This window comes from Catharus ustulatus, chromosome 9 (assembly GCF_009819885.2).
Source record: "Catharus ustulatus isolate bCatUst1 chromosome 9, bCatUst1.pri.v2, whole genome shotgun sequence".
NCBI lineage: Eukaryota > Metazoa > Chordata > Aves > Passeriformes > Turdidae > Catharus > Catharus ustulatus.
Genome location: NC_046229.1, coordinates 31,571,022 through 31,593,766, shown reverse-complemented (window position 1 = coordinate 31,593,766; position 22,745 = coordinate 31,571,022). Strand labels below are relative to the sequence as shown.

Sequence of the window (22,745 nt, the reverse complement as noted above, 5' to 3'; positions counted from 1 at the left end):
CTTGATCCCAACACTGTGCTTTTATTTATATTATTTGTTTGGACCCAGGGGGGAAAAAAAACCCAAACAAACCAAAATTCAATCTCAATGGGAGAGATGAGTATCTCACCTGGCCCTGCACCCCCACAGAGGAGCTGACTGGTCAGCCCACGCTGCTCTGGAGAGACAGCCCATACAGTACTCGTGTTTGATACATTAAAATAATACTTGGGGCCTCCTCCAGGCCCTCTCCCCTCTCCCTCCCCCCTCAAATACTGATAAACGTCAGAGCATGCCAAACTCTGATGCCATCCTGCTCAGGCATGCGCTTGGCCCTCGTGCTGGAGAGCCCAGCCAGACGCTGTGCTTTAAAAGGTCCCCTTGAACCCCCGAGGTGTTTGGGGAGGGCAGTGGGGAGGGAGGGGAAAGGGTGCTATTGCAGAGCATCTCTGTGCCCCCGGGGGGTCAGGGCTCGCCGGTGCTGTGCTGCTGCAGAGCCGAAGTGATGGCTTTGGAGTCCGTCACCTCCTCGGGCAGGCAGCCCTCCTGGTCCCGCAGCCTGGGGTCAGCTCCCGACTGCAGCAGCAGTTCCACGATGTCCAAAAACTCGCAGGTGGCAGCTGGGGGAAGAAAGGGAAGGGTTAGTGTGGGGATGCTGGCCCGAGGTGGTGGTGCTGGGTGTTTTTGGAGCGGTGGCTGTAGCTGGCCCTGCGTGTGCCGGAGGTAGGAAATGCCGGCTCAGCACCTGGCCCGGCGCAGCAGAGCATCGCTGGAGCAGTGCTCAGGACTCGATGTATTGCTTTGGATTTAATAGTGCAAAGGAACCAGAAAAGACAGAGGGAGAGCAATGCAAAGCCAGAAGTCCTGAGGGGGTGTCCAGAGCCTGCAGTCCAGCCAGAGGTGCTGGGAATCTAGGGATCTGCAGGGCATCACCTGGGACAAAGAGAGAGCCTGGGCACAGCTTGGCTAAGGCTCCTTCACATCCAGGACCGGAGACTGACCCTGGCAAGGGCCCCAGAGTGCTACTGCAGCACTGTAGGGACCCCCACAGTGCCACCTGGGAAAGCATTCCCTGTCTGCTTCTTGTACCCAGAATTTATAACACATTCACCATCTATAATGGATCTATAAGCCCTTGCTCCTCACCTGCCTCCTGAATCTCCCAGGGAGCAGGCAGCACATCCCAGGCACAACATCTTCAGTACTGCCTTGCTCCTGACTTTTGTCCATCACGTCTCTCTGCACAAAATTCACATGGTTTATAGTTGCTGGCCACTACATCCTCGAGCACCAGCTCCAGGCGATTCTGTCCATGGCCGGGGACAGCTGTTAATGGCACACATTTTATTCCTCATACCTCTACTAGCAACTGTTTTTTCATCCCTCATTTTCTCTGCCAAGATAGAGTCAAGTTTGACCTGAGGTCTTCTCTGTCTTACCAAAGGATGCTAAAAAAAGAATCAGGAAAATCAGGAAAACTCTTAACACTGAAAAGCTGGACTTGGCTGACATAGGCAGAAGTCCTAAACCCTGGATTCTCCCTTCAGCCTGTGCAGTTTGTGAAGCCCAAAGCTGCCTTACAAGACCATGAAGCTGGCAGCTTCCTCTTGCATTGGTAGCAATTGGTTTTAATCATGTTTTGAGTGTTTCTATAAAACAACCAACTGACTCCTTTATTTAGTAATAAGAGTGTCTTTTGCATTACTCCCACAGTCTTCTACTGATCCAAAAGGACAAGGAGTAATGTCTCATTAAAATAAATTCAATGTGTGATTTGAGTTTATATTGAAAAGATAAAAAAGGGGTCAAAAAGAGGAAACAGGTTGGTGAGGAAGCAGGTGGGGGTGTGGGCAAGGCTAAGCTGAAGGGGGGCACATCCCTCTGCAGAAAATAGATTTCCAAAAGTGCCAAGGAAGGTATGGTGGCAGCTTCTGGGGATGGGGAGCTGGTCCCCACAGGGAAAGGTGGCTTACTTGTCTGGTGCCATGTCCTTGAGCAGGCTGGGGACATCCCCAGGGACAAACACAGCTGCTGGATTTATCACACCCTGGGACCCTCGATTTGTCAAGGGCCAGAGCGGCAGCCCTGACACTGGCACGGGTGAAGATGAATTTCCATTCAGCGCAGTTCGCCTCCCGACTCCATTAATCCTCAGGGTTCAGATGATGAATTTTTTTTTATTATTTATTTTCCCTGCAGCGTCCCCTCCCACTGCCCTGCCACGGTGCAGACAGAGCCGAACAGATGGTGCTTTGCAGGGAAGCCGGAGCGCCCAGGAGGATACAGAGCCTGCCCACTCCGCGGCCACGTGGCCACCACTGCTCGGAGAAGCCTTGATTTCCTCTGGGAGAGGCAGCAGCAATGATTTCAGTATTCCCGGTGGGTGGGTGGGTGGATGGATGGATGGAGAGCAGCTGAGGAGAAGGGGCTGTTCAGCTGCTCATGCACACAGCCATGGGCACAGAGCAGGGTCTGGTCGCGGGTCCCACTGGGGCCGGGACCGCTGGACCGCGCTGCCGCTGGCCTCCACTTAACCCCCGATTAAAGCCGGGGTCAGCGCCGATCGGAAGGAGCCAGGATTTATAACCCCCAGCAGGATGCGCTTTGACACCGGCTGTAATCAGGAGAGCTGTCACCACAAGGACAGCTGTCAGGCCACGCTGGCTCATAAAAAGGGATGCAGACACCCTAAAAGCAGGGGCTGCCTTGCTGATGGGATTTAACCCTTCCCTGAACACCATGAACAGCCTCCGACAAAAGGGAAGGCCTTGGGAAGGCACTGCTCTGCTCAGAGATGGTGTCCATTAGGAGTTCTCCTGCTTCTCTGCTGCAATTAATGCCTTGCTTGTGAAGTGCTGACCAAAATGGGACTGGGAGGTGACAGTGAGCTCCACTTTCAGGCCAACAGCCACTTGAATCAAACCCAGTCACCTACTGAAGGAGCTGTTTCCAAGCTCGGGGTGATCTATGGCCAGATCAGCGGCAAAGGCAATGAGAATGACCTGGGGGCAGTGATGGCCAAGAACAGCCAGGCACCCATGGGAACACAGGCCTGTGTGCCAGCAACCCAGAGAGGCTTCCCAAAGATGACATACAGGGAGGAGAGAGGAGAAGAAAAAATTTCAACACTTAACAAAGTGGAAGAACATACTGGGAAACTCATTATTGAAACACCTGAGCTGGAAGGGTGGATCAGAGAAAACATTTCTGAAATAATGTTCATTGTATCAGTTATGTTTGCTTGTGTTGAACAACTGGCTTCAGTTCCCAGCCAGAAGGATCCACCTGCATGGAATTTAAACTAAGGTTTAAATTCCACCTTTTCCTTTCACATACTGCGCTTCCTTGAAGGAAGAGCTCTTGGATAACTTACATGTATGCTATGCTTTTGCACAACCTATTATAATCTGCTGTGCACCCCTCAGTCCTGGAGTTGAGAAAGCATCTTTCAAGAAGAGAGAAAACCCAGACTGTGGAATGGCTTAGGAAGAGAAAGAGGCAATGTGGCATTTTAAGTGCTGTGCCTCTGTGGACAATGCTGCGCTAAGCGACAGATTCACCATTCCGGTCACAGTGATAGGAATTTGAAAAATTGAGCATCCTACAGGGAAGATCCCACATGGAGAAATCACACATTATTGTAACTACAGTTTCGGTTCAGGGGCCCTGGAATCTGGGAGTTTAGCTCCAGATCCAAATGCTGTGCTTTGGACCAATTTCTGCAAAGTAATTTTGCCATCCTGCTAACGTCCTTGTGGAGAGATCAAGACGAGAGAGAAAGACACAAACACTTCAGAATGACAAGTATGCTCTTAATTACAGTGACAGGCATCAAGAGAGAGTACAAGATAATAACTGGCAATGTCTTAATTTTGGGAAAAAGATTAGGATCCAGATTAAATGGATACTTTTTTCCTATTCCCCACACATCAGCACCGCACGTGTCTCTTCACTCTCTACTTTTCTCATTTGGAGATAGAACAATCTTTCAATTAAATCATGTATCTAATTAGCCTGCAATTGTAGGAGGGACACCAACTGTGACTTGCCTCTGCTGATTTTGGTAGTAGAGAAGCTGCTGCTCTGTCAGCTGTGATCAAACAGATTTTACACCAGGACACATAATGGTGGAGGCCACCTTGTTTGTCCCCTTCCCCTGACCTGTGTAACCTGTAAAAACTGGCACACACCCTCTCTGAAGGCCAAGGGATTTGGCATCCCCTAACCAGAGCCATTCCTGGTTCTGCAGGTGGCACACCACCATCCTGGAGAAACAGAGTGTACAGGGAAACTGCATCATTAACTGGGGGAAAAGGAAGGCTTTAAGATGACATTTGCAGAGGAGAATGAAGGGAGGGCAGCAATCTTCTCCCAAGGCTCCTACACCTATCATGCTGGGATTTGCTAGTGGAGATAGCTACTGGTTAATCAAATCCAGCTTTCTTGCTCAGTTTTCTCCTGAAATTTGCTTTATGTGTATAGAGCATTTACTCCAGCTGCAAATCTATGCTGCTAAAAAGGAACAGCCAAGCTTAGAGGCAGCTTACCATAATGGAGTGCAGTCTGGCCTTCCCCATCCTGAAAAAGAGAAAGAAATTTGATTTTAGAGGTGTAGGTAACGTTGTGGTAATACAAATAAATCCCAGTTTTAAATAAATAGTCTGGATCACAGCAACGTTTTAATTTACCAGACAAACAGCCAGGACACCCAGCTACCTGACAGCTGGGATCTGAATCATCATCCACCATCACTCCCTATTGATGGATAATCAATATCTATCCACCCGTAAGGGTGCGTGGATCACGTCATGACGTGAGTATAATTCAGTTCTTGCTGTTATCACTTCCAGCCCATAAAAATGAAGGATTTCAGTCCTATGGCCTCACTCTGGGATTCTTACTACTTCTGATGCTTTATTGTAAGATGCTTCAGTGCAAACCCAGCTTTGGCCAACTGCTTGAGAGAAGGGTAAAGCACTGGGATGCTCACACAGCTCAGTGCACTGCACTCTCCAGCATAAAGGAGCACATGGGGAAAAGACCCAGTTCCTTCTACCTGAATAAATCTTAGGTCCCTGCCTTCAGAATTTAGGTCTACCCCAATACCCAGGTTAAGTTCTGTCAATTCAGGAAAGGGCACAGTGCTCAGGGATGAGAGCAAGTTGCCAAACATCCCTGTGAAACATCTGCAGTGCAAGGGCAAAGCAAACTGCATGATTTGTTGGTGTTGGCACACAGCTTCCTGTTCCAGCTAACACTTAAGCCACTGCATCAGATGCAATGCTTTGGGAAGTGTGTCCCTTTCCCAGACTCCTGTGTCCCCTCTCCAGGGCTCTGCCACAGTTGATGCCTTACATCCAGCACTGCAAACCCAGGCACCTCACCCTGACACAGTCTCATCCAGCCACCAGAACAGGTGAAGTAACAGAAGGAAAGAATTACTGGCCCCTTTGCTTTCACTACCCCAACCAGGATTAGCCTCTAATTCAGTTCTTGGCCTCCTTAATTTATTTGCATCTGTTTGTGGTGACTTAAGTTTTTAATTACCATCATCTTGGGAATTAAGGTGCAAATTCTACAGTTTGCTGTAGATTCTGGAGCAGGTGAAAGAGAAAAGAACAGCAAAACAAGTAGAAATTCCACTCATAGCTGGAAGTCTTCAGGTTTCCCAGTGTGTTATTCTGTTTGATATTAAGCCTGTTGAACTGAGGAATTAGGAATGACCTGTTTTTTGGGGTGGGAGATGCCATGCTTTGCTCTGGGACACTGCACCAACACAAAAACCATGGCAGCAACAAGGGATAAAAAGCCAGATGTAACAGGCATTTGCTGCCTAAATGCCCATTCCATGTCTCTTCCAAGCAAAGGGTGGGAGGGTCAGATTTTTCTTTCCATGTGCCACTACATCCCATTCATGTCACTCACAGCAGTGTTTGAAGACACCCCATCACAGGAGGCTATTTCTGCCCAAACTGTGGGGAGTGTAATGCAAATGGGTGTCATTAGATGGTACCACAAACCAAAGAACTGAGGGAATCACAGACAGCATCCATTGGTTATCCCACACTAATAAGGTAACCCATGAGAGGCAGTGCCCCTGAGCTCTCCTTAAGAACATGCCTGCTGGTAGCACAGGGCCAACACTGACTTCAGCAAAATATGGAGCAGGGCTGGGGAAGGACAGGTGGGAGCACTCTGAATGAGTTATTAGAAAGGCAGGATATCAAATGTGTGGGCTGGGGAATGGGAATCCAGCTCCCCTCTGCATCACCACCTCCAAGACTGCAGCCAACAAAACCCACAAGTGAATGGGACTGGAGCCATGCAGCACCAACCCCTTCCCACTGGAACACTTTGCTGCAGAAATCTCTATTAAACACATAGGACTGCTCCAGGAATCCTACAGCTATTTGTTCCTCTTCCAAAGGCCTGCAGAAAGCACTGCTGCTTCAGCAGCTGGCTGGGGATAACAAGGTTTTTTATTTCTCTTAGATGTACTTCCTGGCATCTGCTGGGCTAAGGAGGGAGCGCAGGTCCCGGCATAGGAAATGTGTCTCTTTAATCCCAGTGTGGTTTTTAAAAAGAACTATTAATCCAATGTTATGCAAACATGGTTTGCACTTTATTTATGCTGCGGATTTTCCCCCAGCTTTGAGCCTGCCCACTGGCCAAATGCTATTTGTTACACTTCTCAGATGCCGTGCTGTTTGCTTCTATTTCCTCTGTGACAAATTTTAATCCAGGTAAATGGAAAAAGCTCTAGTGTGGTCACTCACTAAAGGCCTTGAAAGCCCTCGGGAAGCTGCTGATCTCAATCCCTCTTTGATTTGGCTTTTTGGAGCACCGTGGCTAATTGCAGCCTGATGTACCCGGCTGCTCCAGGTATGGCAACGCTGAGCCTTTGGAACAAAACGGTCACACCTGGAGACTAATCAAAGATGGGCTGTGAAAGTCAGGATTACTGCTCCCTTTGTGGGAATTATGTGAAACAAATACTGCCTGCCAGGCACTGGAAGTGTCTGTTTTGCAATCAAACACGGTGTACAGAAGATGAGTGAGGATGAATTGTAGCTGGCCTTGATGCAAGGGTTATTTACTGATGTGCAACAAAAAGCAGTGGCCTCTTGAGCACCTTAAAGTCCTTCTCCCAAGTTGTGTCTTTGTTGGGACGGATGATCCCAAACAATGAATGGGCAGGTACAAGCGTCTGTCCTCACCCCACTGACACCAGTCAGTGCATCTGGAGTGCATCCTCCACAGCTGGGAGGAACATGGAGATGTTGGCAGTGATCAGATGGATCCTCTCAGCAGATGGACCAAAGAGAAGGTGCTGAGTAAGGAAGTTGATGATGGTCAGTGGGGAAGAGGAGATAGGCAGCTCTGGGCCAACTCTGAGCCAAGATGCCTCAGAGAAATGTCCTTTCATGCCTCTGTATCAGTTGGGAAAATGTCATAGGTTAAAAGGAGGAAACCTGCTCTGATTCAGTGAACTTCAGCACAAAAGAGAGGAAAAGCCAGGCTCAAAGCAACAATACATCTGTAAAGGCTTGTAAGGCACTAGCAGGCCCTTGTTCCAGAGCCCTTTTAGCAATTCTGCATCTGTAAAAAGGAGGAGTTCGTGGAAATGGCAGAACCCACACAGACAGACAGAAAATGATCAGGAAGGAAAGAAAGACCATGACAACCTCAAAGGTAGGAATGCTCAGTCCCAGACACATTACTGACCAACAAAGATCTGATTCCAAGGATTTCCTCTTGCCTCCTAATGCCATATGCCATCCCTGGTGGTTTCTACAGCCTCCTGGCACATCTGGCCATATCAGGGTGACAGCTGAGCTGCATGGTCTTCCTGGGACATGAAAACCCAAATGTCCATATCTACCAAACCCATCAAAACAAAGATGCTACAAAATCACTGGTAGTTCCTACACGCATGGTCTGTGACAGATGTCACTCAATGAAAATCCAACTACCAGTGGATAACTTATTGGATAACAGGATTTCGTTCTGCTCCTGAGAAATTTAAGCAAGAGAAATGGGAGAAGATGGACCAAGCGCAGATGGACCAATTACCTTATCTGCTAAGTGTTTCTGTGGCTGCTGCACGTGAATTCTGTCTTATAAGTGATAGGATTATATCAGTGTTGCCATCCCATGTTCATTCCTTCAGAATTCCTGCTCCCTGCTTAACCTAACACAAGTTCTGGACTGAAGGGCAGAGACAAGGAAATGGCTTGGCTAAACCTGCTGAGATGCTGTGCACTCTGTAAGAAAAAATTGGTATTGCTTTGCTATTTCAAGCAGACTTTGACTGGCCAATGTCTGACTGTGGTTTCATGGGACAGTTTTAAGAACAGTGCTGTGTAAACACTGAAAGCTCAGAGCTGCTTCATTCACTCTCCAGGCTGTGTGCAGTGGGAGGGTGGCCCGGAGGGAGACACTGCCTCTTCCTCCATCTCACATGTTTCGTTTAGAACCAGTGGAGAAAGAGGAAAAACAAATCCATGCTGGTTAGCTGGGTGAGCTTTGGTCCAGCCTGACTCTGTATTGGTGATAAAGCTGGGGCTGGATCCTCCACACCAGCATAAGGGTCTGTAGTGGATCCACACCTCCTTGAGTGCTGCTCCACACCTCACCTAATGCCTTCAATCACCTCCCCAAGCACAGACACCGTGGGTGTGAAAGCACAGCAGGAAACCTGGTCTTTTGAAGGGTAGCATGGGTAGCAAGTGTTCTTCATTTTAAGGTATTTTTCCCCCATATCACCTTTTCTTTCTGCTCATTTGTGGCACCTTTTAAGGTGCACACTCTTCCCATTGACAGACTCCGAATGCTGGCAGGGATCGCAGGAGATAAGAACGATGAGGTGATAAGAGTGTTTAATAGCACTGGGTCCTGGGCAGCACGATGGGCCAGAGGGAAGATAAATATTTACACAACATCTTTAGAAGGTGAGTGAATAAAAAGGGCCAGAATAATACAGACTCTGAACAAGCACCGGTGCTTAGGAGCTGTAATATAAATCTCTGCAGCCTCTCGACACACACTCACTCAAGCCAGGGAGATGAAAAATAGCAAGAAAATACTTCCCTCCACTTTTAAAAAGGGTTTTATTTCTCATTTATTTCTACTTTAGACTTCAACTTCCCAACAATTTACTTTAACCTCATCACCGTCATCTTATTCTCTCTCTGAAATTTTCTCTCCAAGAAGACTGAGCTCAACACAACAGAATTTACATGCTAATACCCACCAATACTAAAACCAGGCAATGGGGGCTAATATAACCAGTCTGAACTCCACCAGATGATTCAGCAGGTGACATCCCCATGTGCATCCTTGGTCCCAGCTCCAAGGCAGCTCAGGCACTCCCCAAGGACCAACACCATGGGACAAAGGATACAGTGCAACCTCTGTTAGAAGCAAAACCGAAAAGCGTGCACTGGTCATGAACAGCTTTTTTTTTTGGGATTGCAAATAACCCAGGCTGACAAGTGTAGGGCATCCTCCAAGAGCTCTCAGCTCTCTCCTCTGCTCAATTCCTCCCATTCTGACCGCTTCCTGCACTATGCCAGGCAGATATCCCTGAGGATGGAAGGTGCTAGACAGATTTTTATCATCACCTCTCGGGCCCTTCTCCAGAGCCTACTGCCAGGCTATCATTTAGCCTATCTTCTAAGTGCCTCACAGATAAATTAGATCTGCATAGAGAAGCAATTATTACATTTCTAATGGCATGAACCCTTACAGCACAATCTGCTACTGAAAGGCAAAGAAAATTGCATTAGCTTTTGTTTGATTCAAAATTATGATCAAGTGAAGAGGGATGTTGAAGCCCTTTAAAGCCAGGCTTCTGAGCTGGGGATTTTTCTGTCTGGGGACCTCCCTGCCTGTATTCACTGCTGGAGCTCATACTCATGGTTCATTTAGGAGCACTAATTTGGAGAAGCCTCCGCTCACAAAGCTGCTGTTAAAAGCAGATCTAAGAAAGCTCAGAGGGAAGAGGATGCCCAGGAACCACCACTGGCTCCCTCCTGAAGCCTACATTTGCTAATGCTCCCAAACGCCCCCAGCCCGAGGAGTTCAGTGTGCCAGGGTTACGCTAATCCCTCATCGCCCTAGTTTCTAACTGGTGCTGCACCTAAATTTCCAAGTGCAATTTCAATGGGATTTATCACATCTACTATGACCAGCATGTAGTGCTGCTGGCACAGATACAGGCTCTCAATATCCCACTGCAGACATGGCTGTCATTAATTGCAGAACAAACTGATTTCTGAACCTAGGCAGCAGCTCATGCAGCAACACAGAAACTCTCAGGGATGTTTTGCTGTTGAGCATTTTCAACCTATTTTGTAGCCAGCACTCTGTGCCCAGCTGTGTATTAGACATATTTATAGGTTATCCAAATAATATTTGCTACTGCCTGTTACTTTCAGCACCAGGCATCTTGCTGCTCATCAAACAAGTGGGTTGGTGCAATAGAAAAGCTGCCAGGAAGCTGCAGGGATCAAAAATATGTTTGGAGAAGTCAATGCCTAAAGGTGTAACAAGTGTCACGGCGCTGTGGCTGAGCCAGCCCCTGACAAACCACACAAATGCCATCCCAAGCTATGGACAGGATGATATTCCAAAGGGCAGGATGTTAAAACCTCTCTTCTCAGGGTGCTTCCTTGCCCTTCCCTGCCCCCTCCCTGCATAAAAGTTAGTGCTCCTCCACTGCTTTATCACTTTAGTATGGCTGAGGCAGATACCTGCTTATTTAAGGGGCAGGATAAATGGGCTGAGACAGCTTTCCCATCCCCAATTCACTAGGGAACGCTTGGAAATTCCACCTGACACCGGGACCGCTCTGTGCTCTTAAACAATCTCCCGTCTGATCCGATTGTTCCCCAGTGGGGAGGCAGGCTGCAGCTAGCTCAAGAGTCATTGATTGGATTAACAGCCTAATTCCCAACAGATGAATAGAATACTGATGTCTTGTCAGCCCACATCATAGAAGGAAAACACAATCTGCTTCTACAGCCCGAAATTTAACCCTTTGCTTCCCTGCTCCCCCCTCCCTGGGGCTGGATGCAGGCTCCAGCACTTTCAGCTGGAGATCCTACCTACTTGAATAAGATTTATTAACCTTCAGGACAGTTTGCCTAATCATTAACATGCCATCGGATCACATGCTATTTTCTGTAAGAAACCATCTTTTTCACCCTTTCCACACAGAAGAGATTCATACCAGGGACCTTTATTATTTTTAATTCTCTCTTTTCCCACCTGCCAATACAGGGAATGCTGTATGCTTCACAGTAAATTCATCAGCTTAGTGATACTTATCCTGAAATACACAGATATTGAACGTTTTCCCAGTCTATCATTTGATCTTCCTGGAAAGGAACACCCAGCTGTGCTGCAGGAGAGGCATCCCTGCAAGGCCCTCTCCCTCCAGCAGCTCTTGGCAAGCCACGGGGCACAGGAATGAAGCGGGGTACATCATTTACTCTTGGAGAGCTCCTGTTCTCCACCTCCTAATGGAGACACTAATGTTTTCTTACCTCATAGAAAGACTGTGATAAGAAATTAATTGCTACTGGTCAAATGTTCACTACCACAGAAGCAGGACTGTGTGCATATTAAAGAGATTCTCCAAGAACAAAATTTATTTATGGACTCCTTGGCACTGTCTGTGTTTATTTCCTTGTTCAGGAGACAAGAATAAATAAAAATCACCCAATTTTAAGGCATTAATTCAAAATGACCCTATTTTTTCTCAGATCACTGGGGTCCATAATGCTGTGGGGTTTTTTTGCTTCTAACACTCACCTTTTATGCTTGCATTTACAAAACAGGCAGGTATGTGAGGGTGTTACTGTGAGGGTGGGGAGGTCCTGGCACAGCTTTCTTAAAGAAGCTGTGGCTGTCCCATCCCTGGAAGTGATCAAAGCTGGGCTGGATGGGGCTCTGAGCAACCTGGTGTAGTGGAAGGTGTCCTTATCCATAACAGGAGGTTGGGTCTGTGTGGTCTTTAAGGTCCCTTCCAGCCCAAACCACTCTAAGATTCTACGTACTTTTGAAGATTGCAAGGTGCGCATCACCCAAGACAAGCCAGATTGTGCTGTAAAGCAGAAAAACGGTATTTCCAGCTTTATTTGGGTTTTGCAGCTCATGTGCAGAGTGGAAACGCCCTCAATCATTCCTTAACTCTAACAAACTAATTAGCCCAGCACTAACATGACTAATAGGAGAGAAAGCATGAAAGGATGGAAGTGCACACCTTTATTTCCCCCCTTCTATAACCAATACCTGCTACTCATGACAGTTTTCTAGACTACATGCATTTAATGAACTTGCTAGGAGACTGAATGAAAGAAACAGTCCTTCTCCCTCCTGGTTTCCAGCACATCAACCTTACAGACAGTCCTGTCTTCAGAAAGACAGGGAGTCTCTGTGCTCACAACACGGGCAGTGGGGAGGCATTTATTACAGAGCTGCCCCAAGCAAAATAATTAGCCACAAATGCCTCATCGACTCAAACAATTCAATTAATGCCCTATTAGTATTTTAAAGTGGTTCAAATTATTAGCTCTTTTTACAATTTGAAACCATAATGTTTAATTTTCATCCCAGATGTGAATTGTTCCAGAATGTCAATAAATAAATAAATCCAACGAGCCTCGTCCAGCCCAGCCCCTGTCCTGCAATAGGAGTGTGTTGTATATTCACAAATCCAGGTTAAGGATGGGGACTGGGCAGTTGTGCCCTGGAACTAGCAGACTGCAGGTTTTATAAATACATACAGAAATAATTAAAATCTAAGGGGTTTAGAAGGGTTAATCTCCTTTAAATAATCCCTGCCACAAAGCCTGTAAAGTCACTGCTGGCACGATGCCCGCATGGGACCGGCTGTCGGGTATCAGGGCAGCACGTGTGGATGGGAGCAGGGAGATGAGATTAGGAGGCAGTACTGCCTGGCCCATCAACGCTGCTGCCCCACAGATGGCTGCCCCGGGCACTGCCCAGGGGCTGGAAACGCTGGAGCAGGGCTGAACCCAGCCCCAACCAGCAAGACAACATGCCACTTGCTCCACCTGATTAAACACAGAGAAGGAAGTTTGATTAGGCTGCTAAATTTAACAGCCAAGAGTGTTGCTGCCACTGCTTGGTTCAACTCAGCTCTTGCTGACTGCAAGGCAAATGATGGCTGATACTTATTTAAAGGAATTCAGGGCTTTGGAAGTAACCCCTTTGCCTCTGCAGGCTTGAATCTAAAGCCTTGCATGATGGAAGAGATGTTGCACTTTTAATTGCCAACTCTAATGGCTCAGAGCTGCTACTGTGCCTTTCCAGATGTCTTCTTTGTAGAACCTGTCATTCAAAGCCAACAACTGAGTGGCCATGAGAGAGAAAGAAATCCAGAAGAAAGCAGAGAAACCATGCCTGTGTGGGCTAAAGCAGTGCCTGTCCTGAACCCAGAAGTTTGATTCCCTTGATTTGGGCAAAGGCAGGCTCAGCTGAAATGCCCAGGAATGCCATGGCAGAGCTGGAGCACCGTCAGAGAGGCTGTGTTGTGAGGACAGGCATGGCTGCAATAAAAGCCAAGCCACAACGTGCTGCAGGAAGAACAGAGGTGCTGCTACCAGCCCAGGGAGTTTTTTCTCCTTCAAGTCAGTGAGGATCAAGACTTTGGAGACTCTTTTTGGTCCCATAAAACCTTCCTTGGCTTGATGTGCAAAATCAGCACTTTCCACATTGAGACAATTTGAAGCATCCTCTGAACTCATTAGATGAGATCTGGATTTTATTAAGCCAAACTTGAGAAAGCCTGGGTTAGCAGGGAAGCTGAGTTCCAGTGGCACACAGCCCTCAGCATGAGAGGCACATTTTTTCTCTTTCTCCTTTAGTGCCAGGAACCTTGCTCAGACATCTCAAAGCACCTGAGGACAGTGCTGTGCCCTGCAGCCTCCAGACAGCCTCTCCTTTCCAAGCATGTCTATTTCTTAAGGATGATGACTCCTCTTTGTGGCTAATCTGGAATTAGAGAGGACGTTTGCACACTCGCAGCTGTCTGCCAGAGGGGGAAGGCATCAGAGCCTGGATCCTGCCCCGAAGTGGACCACTGCCAGGGAGAAGCCAACTGCATGTGTTGACTTAAGAAGCTCCCATCTCATCACCTCGAAGGGTTGCTGTTTTTGTGACATCCAGCAGCCTTTTAGCAGCCCCCTGAATTGTATTAGTAGCTGATTTACCATTTGTTATTTTATAAGGCATGAAGCTGCTCTTTCATTTGCTCATGCACCACTAAGTAGAACTACATGTAAGACTCTGAAAACTCAGTCTATGATCACTGGGGCTGTTTCCTGATGGAAGAATAAAGGAGGAATAAATAGTGAGGGGAAAGGTTTGTTGGTACTGCTTATTCACAGACAGTCAGGTTTCCAAACAGCTATTAATTAAGTGCTACTACTAAAGAAAGAAAAAGGAAAAATGTCTGGAGAAAACCGCCTCAGGACATCAAACTGTATCAGTAACTGGGATTTCTTGAGCCACAGCGCTATTAAAATACAGCTGAACTAAGTACTTGCAGTTTGGTCTGTCATTAGGTATTTAGTGAGATGCAAAATTGATCTTCACTTTAAAGGCTCTTTCAAATTCTAGAGGCAGCAGTTGCTCTCTCCTTGTGCTGTATAATAGAGGTGTTCCTAATGAAATTCAGCAGGAACTGGAGGCAACCAGGGAAAACTGCAGCCAACTTTATAACAGACAGATTTATGTTCAGGGGTGTCCTGCTCTTTGAATGAGTTATTCTGCACAGGGCAGGGATAACAGGTTCTCCATTCATGGGTTGTACAAGTGTGGCAGAAGGTCAAGTTCCCTGGTAGTGCTCGGTTGGAGCCGAGGGCTGGGGGTGCTGTCACATCTGGGGCTGGGCTGAGCAGCTTCATTCCATTTCCTACTAAAGCAGCCCAGGGAGCCCCCAGAACTGGGCCCAGCCCACTGGAGCAGATGGCAGGTGCTGGTGGTGGCAGCCAACGTGGGCCAGGGCTGAACCAGTGACCTGGAGGTGAAAGGCTCCGTATCTCCCATTATCAATCCCCAGGGTCCCCTCTGAAGTAAGTGTTGATACATTAATCTTTCTGACTGATGGAAACAAACTGCAAATATAACATTCCACAGGGGAATCTTTATTTATATTGAGCCTGTATCATGCTTAAAAACAGAAAGTTAAGGGCAGGCTTAGATTTCAGCCTTCCATCAGAAATGTTCCTAGTTAATGCCACCCTTTTCCCCTTCCAAGTACCAAATTTAAAGAGCACGTCATCATGCATTAGTCTGAGCACAGCCCCGGTGTGGATGGCTGCAGTAAATAATAAACTGGTGTTTGTGCTTCCTGCTGTGCATGCTGTCCTCCTAAACAGTTTAATAACGAAGGAGTATATTTCCAAGCACTGCTGGAGTGCCTCGATGAAGCATGTGGTGTAGGATAAATACCTCCACATCAGGACACTTTTCAAAGCCATCAAGCAGAGGGGTCAGTCTGTTGTGGGTTTTTTTAAAACTGCACAAGCTAATGCTTTAAGAATGTCTTGATGGAATCAGGGAAATTGGATTGTCCCCCCATTTGCTGGCCTAAAACAAGCCTTTTTTTATTTATCCCATTAGAGGAACACAAGAGAAACCTTTTAAATGTCACTAAAAATTTTCCTGCATTGCAAAACCCAGTCAAAAGGGTTTTAATTTTCCCTGAGACCTCTTAAGTAATGCAGTATGTCAAGATTTAATACCTCGTGTGTAGGGGATTGTCTGTATTCTGTGCTGTTTCACCAGGGTGACTCCATAGGGCTGGTCCTGGGTCACTGGATTTGGTCCCTGTCAGCACTGAGCTGCTTGAACAGCCCACACCACTTTAGGTCTGCTGAACAAACAGGCAAGTGAAAACGAGATGAGATGCAGCTTGCCCTGGACCAGTCCAGGACTAGCAAAAATTCAGCAGTGCTGCTCACTCTCCAGTGATTTTGTTCTGTGACTTGGGACTCTCAGGTTTTGGGAAAGCCTGTAATTTTTAGGCTTTATTCACAAGGCTCTACATTCCCCTGGGATATTTACTAAGACAAACAGGGCATTATCACAAGCAGAGCCCAGGATTGTACACTGGCAGGGCACAACACACTAAAACACATTGGCTAAAGATGGCAACAGGACCATAAAGCCTTTGAAGGCTGGGCTGGTGCCCACTCCAACCTTGCTGTCCCAGGGACTGAGAGTGTTAATGCCAAAACAGCTTCTCAGGGCCCCTTGGAGCTCATCCCACTTGTCAGCCAGACTGGGAGCTCTGACCTCCCAAAGCAATCCCAGTTAGTAACATTTGCTACTAAAATACACCCTTATTTTGTTCCTGTGGGATACGAGAGTTCTCTATCCATGCTGTCCATGTTTTTCTTTTTACAGACAGGGAACATGTCATACCACAGTGGAAAAGTGGGATGCCAAACCATTTTGGGCTGAGTGTGTAATTCTCCCCAAGCCTGGCTTTGCAGAGAAAAGAAGAATTAGAGGGAAATAAGCATTCAGGCAGGGGTACGAGACACTCCAGTCTCATGTCCCTGAATTCACATGGGTGCACTGAGAGCTGGGAAAGGTGCAGAGCCCAGGTGATCAAGCAAGGGAAGGCACATCCCAGCCTCTCAAATAGACCCAATAAAACCCAGCTCTGAGACCAAGACAATGCCTACTGATCTTCCCTATAGGGTTGCATAATCTATTTTACAAAATGTCAAAATCCAGCACGAAAATTGGAAAAAGGGGGTAGGGAAAAAAAAAGAAAAAAAAAATCAGACCGGCTGGTTATTGGACCAGGGGCTGTGTTAAAAGGATCAGGAGGTGGTGGGCCAAGTGGTGGGGGAGGGAATGGGATAAAGTAGTGGGTCTAATCAAATCAGTTTAAAAAGCTGCAGCCTCTCGGAGTTAACCTTGCCAATCAGGGAGCGAGCGGGAGCATGTCTGCGCACATTAAAGCGGGAGCGCGTCCTTGAACCCGCCGTGTTCTCCGTCCTCCCCGCAGCCCACGCACCCCACACCCTCAGCAGACAGCAGCAGGAAAGCCCAGGATTAGGCTCCCTCCTCAGCCTCCCTCAAGTGGAAGTCAGCATGGCAAAGGTAGCTCAGATGCTTCCCTGTGATTAGAGGTGAGCCCATGGGATTAAGCTGGCAAGAGTTGAAGAAATGTTAAAAAACAAACAAACCAAAAAATGTGGAACAAAAGGAGAAGCCCTCCCATTGACAAATGCTGTTGCATGGAGCCTGGCAGCTGTGAGAGGCATTACTAACCTTTGCTAATGACTAAGGGCACTGAAGTCACTTTAAAATAAATATTCACTAGGAATTACACAGGTAATCTAAAGGGATTATCCTGATGCCTTAACAGCTCCATAAACTAAACATTAAATGGTCTACACAAGTGTTTGCATTAATTTTGACCCAAATCAACCCTTCTGCTAAAAGCTTTGGAAAGCCAGATTCGATTTTGGAAACCACGTGTCTGCTCTGAGTTAGTATTCTTATAAATTCCTCCAGATCCTCTGTTTTCTAAAGGAAAAATAGGGCTGAGCTCTTGGAAGCCAGGAGCCTGCCAGCCACAAGGGAAAGGTTTTAGCAGAAACACACACTGCCACATAATCCAGCCCCTGTGGTAAAAGTACCTGTGTTCAGAGTCTTGGGTCCAGCCTGTCTTCCCTGGGGAGACAAGAAATGCCCAGTATGGGGAGAAGGAGCTCTGCTATAGAGAATGGGACAAACCCTGTGTCTCAGTTTCCCCACCTGTAAAATGTCAGTGCCTTCCAGCTGGGGCACTTGTTCCTGTGCCTCAGACTCCTGGAGGGCAATTTCAGCTGGACCAGAGCTGTGTGTTTGAGTGAGGCTCAGCAGCTCATTCTCAGGCAGGTCAGAAGAGCAGGAGTTGAGGCCAGAGGGGCTGAATGGTGCTCCTGTGCACCAGGTAAAGCTCCTGAAAATAATGTCATTGTCAATACCTGGAAAAGTACAATCTAAAAACACACAGATGCCTTAAAGCTACCATTCACAATACCTAAATTGCATTTGAATCCAAAGATCTATCAGACAGAAAGAGGGAATAAATAGAAGTACATCAATGCTTCATTCCAGCAGGCATTTCAGACATAGACCTGGATAAAGGCTCAGGGTCCTCTTAATTTTGTAGAAAACTAGGACAGTGAGGGACATGATCAGGATGCCTGAAGCACAAAAATATGCTACACCAATGGATCTGAAGTCCTTGGAGTCCTTCTGGGTCCTCTGTACAACTCAGGGTTAAGAAGAGTCAAACACAATGGAAATGTGGCAGGGAAAGCAGTCCAGAAAAAGCTCCATTTTTAAAAAGCTCACTATTACTGATGGAGGCAGTAATGAGCAATTTTAATATTTTCTAAAGACCTTTTTCAGAAGTTCCTGCCTTTTTTTTTTTTTTTTAAGGTTAGAAAAAGCCATGAAAGTCTAACTGTCTAACCTGGAAAAACCTAATTTCACAGGAAATCTTCTTTGAAAGCCTTGGCAATACAAGTGGAAGTGCTGTCTGAAGGCAGTGTGGAAGAGTGCTCTAACAGCAGCATTTTAAACTCAAAAGCCAGGCAAACCATAAGAGCCAGTAAAGCCAGTTTTACACACCCTCAAATGAAAAGTCATCCCACTAAATGAGATTTCTTCCCCCCGAAATACCTATTTTTTATGAACTCCTGAATATATGCTAGAAAAAAATTAACAGATAAAAACAACTTCTGTCTTTAAAGAAGATGAATTCTCCCCCTTACTTTTAAAATAAACAAATAGCCTCAAAGTTTCCTTTATGGGCCACAAACAAATGACAAAGGGGAATAGATCAACATCCTCCTCACTGAGGAGACCTGAAGCCTTTAACAGGGATCCAGAATACCTGCAGAGCAGTGCAGGCTTGAAATTGGCAGGAGTCACATTCAGGTGTCTGTGAACACCTTGTGGGACTGACTAATATTTACTGGTTTGTGCTGCAGCCACCAAGGATGTGAGTGGAAGGGGAGATATTTTAGCAGTCAGTCACTTCTGCTGCAGCCTTCCTCAAGCAACAGGAAGGCTCCTAGCCACGTTAAATACGGATATTCAACTATCAGCTGATTCTAGAAAAGCTCCATCAGAAAGCCACCAATCAGTGTAGGAAAACTCACCCTACTGCACATCCTGGTCATGCCACAAAGCCTCCCAGGACCTAAAGCAGACTGAAAATGATGGCTCAAAGCTTCAGTTTGTACTGAATGCAGCAGCCCCGAACACCTAATTCCATCTACCAAGAGTTTATGCAAGTAAAGCCCTTCTGTGGGCTGTATCAATGTCTGATGCCTAATGAATACTAAACTTGGATCTACAATTCCCTGATCACTGTATTTCCCTGGGATGACAGAGGCAGCAAGGTTGGGAAAAGCTGGGCAGTATCTGGAAAAAAAAATTTATTTTCTTCCCAGGACACCCAAGGTTTCCTAAGGAGAATGGGTGATTATTGACTTTGACTACTCTCCCTCAGGAAACCTTTTCTGCAGAACTCCAAGTCCTGTAACCAGGACTTCTAATTCCCACACTCCTTTTACTATTCTACTAATCATTCTGCAAAACTTCCCCCACATCTTGTGACCCTGTGAAGGGAGAAGTCCCCAAGTCTGTGATTTTTATGCAGTTGTAGCTCTCATCGGAGCAACTGTGCACCAGCATAAAATTCAAAGATAGACAGCTTCCCTGGGTGGCTTTTCACACCTTGAGTGCTCAGGAGACAATACCCTTCTCTGAGAGGAGGCACAGTAGTGGGGAGAGATGGTACATATTAATTTCTAAAAGAGGATTTTAATCATGCAACGTCCTCTGCAGTCGCACAGAATTTAATCTCATTGCTGACAGTGGGTGATGGGGGAGCATGTTAAGTGGAAAAGTTGTATTCAAGACCTTCCTGCAGATATGTGCTATAGGCAGTCCCTTGGGAGGAAGAAAATGACCCAAACCTGTCTCTGTGGCTGCTGACCACCCTGGCCTGGGCCATATCCACTCACAGTGCAGAAATGCAAGCGCATTCCCAAAGTTCTGCACAAGGTTCAAGTACACGTGGTAATACAGTTAGCATTTATCAAGCCTTACTTTACAAATATTGATTTATTAATCTAGGCAAGACCCAGGGATATATACACATAGTATTCCCATGTTGGTTACAGAGGCTGAGACACACAAAAAACCCCCACTGTCTGACTTGCTCAAGGTCGAACGAGGAAGAGTGCCCACAGCCAGGATTAGTTTTGGGATGCTGAGCTCCCAGCACTGTGTTGTGACTGTCAGGACACACTGTCCTTTTCCAGGCTAAGTCTTCCCTCTTCTAAGATCTGGCTTCACCTAAGTCTACATTTAAGGACACTCTCACTTTGTGATATGGGAAAGAAACACTGAAGTTGAAAACCATAAGCTGAGAACTCAGACTCTCCCAGCTGCTATGGAGAGCCACCAGGACTGGGCTGGCACCTGCTTTTGCACAGTTATCTTCAGTCTTATTCCTCCTCTCCTTGCAGGCTGCTTAACCACTCCTGACCAATGAAACAATTAAGTGTTAAAGATAAAAAACCCAAAGGAATTAATGTCATTTGTTCCACCAGTTTTTAATGGGACCTTAAAAGTTTATGTAAAAAGTTGTACTTGGAATCATGAAACAATTCTTTTTTAGAAGCTTCCATGAGAGAAAAGAATGTTGGTGACAGTCAGTGCCTAGGATGGGTGAAATCCAATGCTTTTTTGCCTCTTTAAAATAAAAAATACTTCCCTAATAGATTCAAAGCTAGGACACCCAAAGGGATGACCCAACAGAATACAATTCCATAAAATCCATACATTCAATGAAAAAGGATGTGTGTTTCCAAGCAGCATACATCTGACAGTTACTTTTCAAAGCAAGTCAAACTACTGACCTGGTAAGTCACCCTAAGCATCCTTTTGAGGTATTAGACCAGCTTTGGACTCCTAATGGATAAAAATCAAGTATGAGACAACAACAGATCTACTGGTATTAAAATGCTGAGGAACTGGAAAGAATGACCATATGCTTTTGTATACAACATCCTTGCTTGTAGTATGGCAGAACTGTAAAAAGTTAAAGCAGCTGAGTGATAAATACAGACTAAATCTGAAGGAAAGGTTTTTAGAAGACCAGGAATTAGGAGAATCCTGCAGAACTCTGCAGGAAAATCATGGCAAGGCTCTAGGCACAATTCTCTGTGATTTATGCTGCTGAATGCACGGGATGTTCTGTCCACTCTCAGCTGGCCTGGAACACGGGAAGTGTTGCTGCTCAGGCAGCCAAAGTCGAGCCCAAAGTCTCAGGGTAGACAACAGACAGCATGAAAAAAGAGACTACAACTTTATCCAACACTGAATACTTAATGACAGAATTAAGGCCCATGTTTCGTCCTTATCCTTCTCCAGTTGCTCCTTGTTTTTCCTCCTGAAATCCCAGATTTTTGTTAACAAAATCTGAGGCAAGCTGACTACCTGAATGTGGCAGACCTAGTTTCCTTTAAGTAGTAGGTCATTCATAAAAACAAAGAAAATTCTATTCAGTTTTTCCTTTCAAAATCAAACACACCACATATATGATCTGATTTTAATTTATTTTTAAGAAGCATTTTAAAATTTCCTTGTAAATGTTTCTAAAAACGAAATTCTAATTCCATTCAGATGTACTTGGGCACAAGTCAAAACAAAAAACCTAATAGTCTAACAGAGAAGAAATGCCTCATTTGCTGTTTTCTATTCTGATTGAAATGCAAAAATTAAGAATGTTCATAGACTAGGTTAAACTACCTAATTAAGCAAACATGGGCAGACATTGTATACCTGATTAGTAAATGAAGAATTAAATTTACTATAAAGGCTATATTTAGCTACAAATGAACATACTTTAATGATTAGTAACTAATGAAAATCAACCTTTCCTTAGAAAAATAAGCAAAAACTAGATATAAATTGATTATTAAATCAATTAAGTCAATCTTACCCTGTCAGAATCTCCCTCATTAGAGTCACTGTTGGATGCAGAGCTGCTGCTCTGTGGTATGGCCACCCAGGCAAACACAAAATGATACAGTGCCAAAGGTACAGTGACACACAGCACCTTCCCAGCACATCCACCCCAAATCACACCACAGGCTCCCAAACTAAGCATATCCACTAATGCATAAAGCCCATTAATTTGTCCTATTTTCCTCTATTAAACAAACAGAGAAAAAAAAGTGGGTCCCTCTAAGACCCTGAACCATTTAGAGAATCTGGTGAAGCCCGACTGACTTTCATTTCTCAGAAAAAAAAATTAAAATTGTGTTTAAATGTAAAGCAACTGGTTGCAGCATTGTGGGATTAGTTGGAGGAATCCTTCTGTGGATATAATCAGCTTAATGGCAACAAAGATCACAGTGCAGTTAGTGCAGCTGTGACACTCAGAGCATTTCACCTAAGGGGAAGGTTTGCACCAAGCTGGAACAGTCCCTTTTTATTTCCAGCCTCTTTTATTTCCAGCCTCTTTCCCTCTCTCTCTGTGCAGTCAACATCCCATCAGCTCCATTAGCATGAAAGAATTAAGGAGGGAAATGGGTAGGGTGGAGCAATTTACGTCTGTGGGTCAGCATACTTACACAGCGTCATATAATTCAATTAAATGGACAAATAAAGTGGTGCTAGTTGTTTTCCAAACTCAGGTTAATTTT

The 22,745-nt window shown here is 45.9% G+C and overlaps 1 protein-coding gene across 1 annotated transcript in view; it reads right to left on the bottom strand.

Moving 5' to 3' along the window:
- Positions 1-22,745, bottom strand: part of ACBD6 (acyl-CoA binding domain containing 6) — an 80,464-nt gene continuing 57,719 nt past the window's right edge. The window contains exons 7-8 of the mRNA XM_033067712.2: positions 4,527-4,557; positions 1-599 (exon numbers count right to left, since the gene is read on the bottom strand). Coding sequence (XP_032923603.1) covers positions 445-599; positions 4,527-4,557 — 186 coding nt within the window. The 3' untranslated portion in view covers positions 1-444. The remainder of the gene's footprint in view (positions 600-4,526; positions 4,558-22,745) is intronic.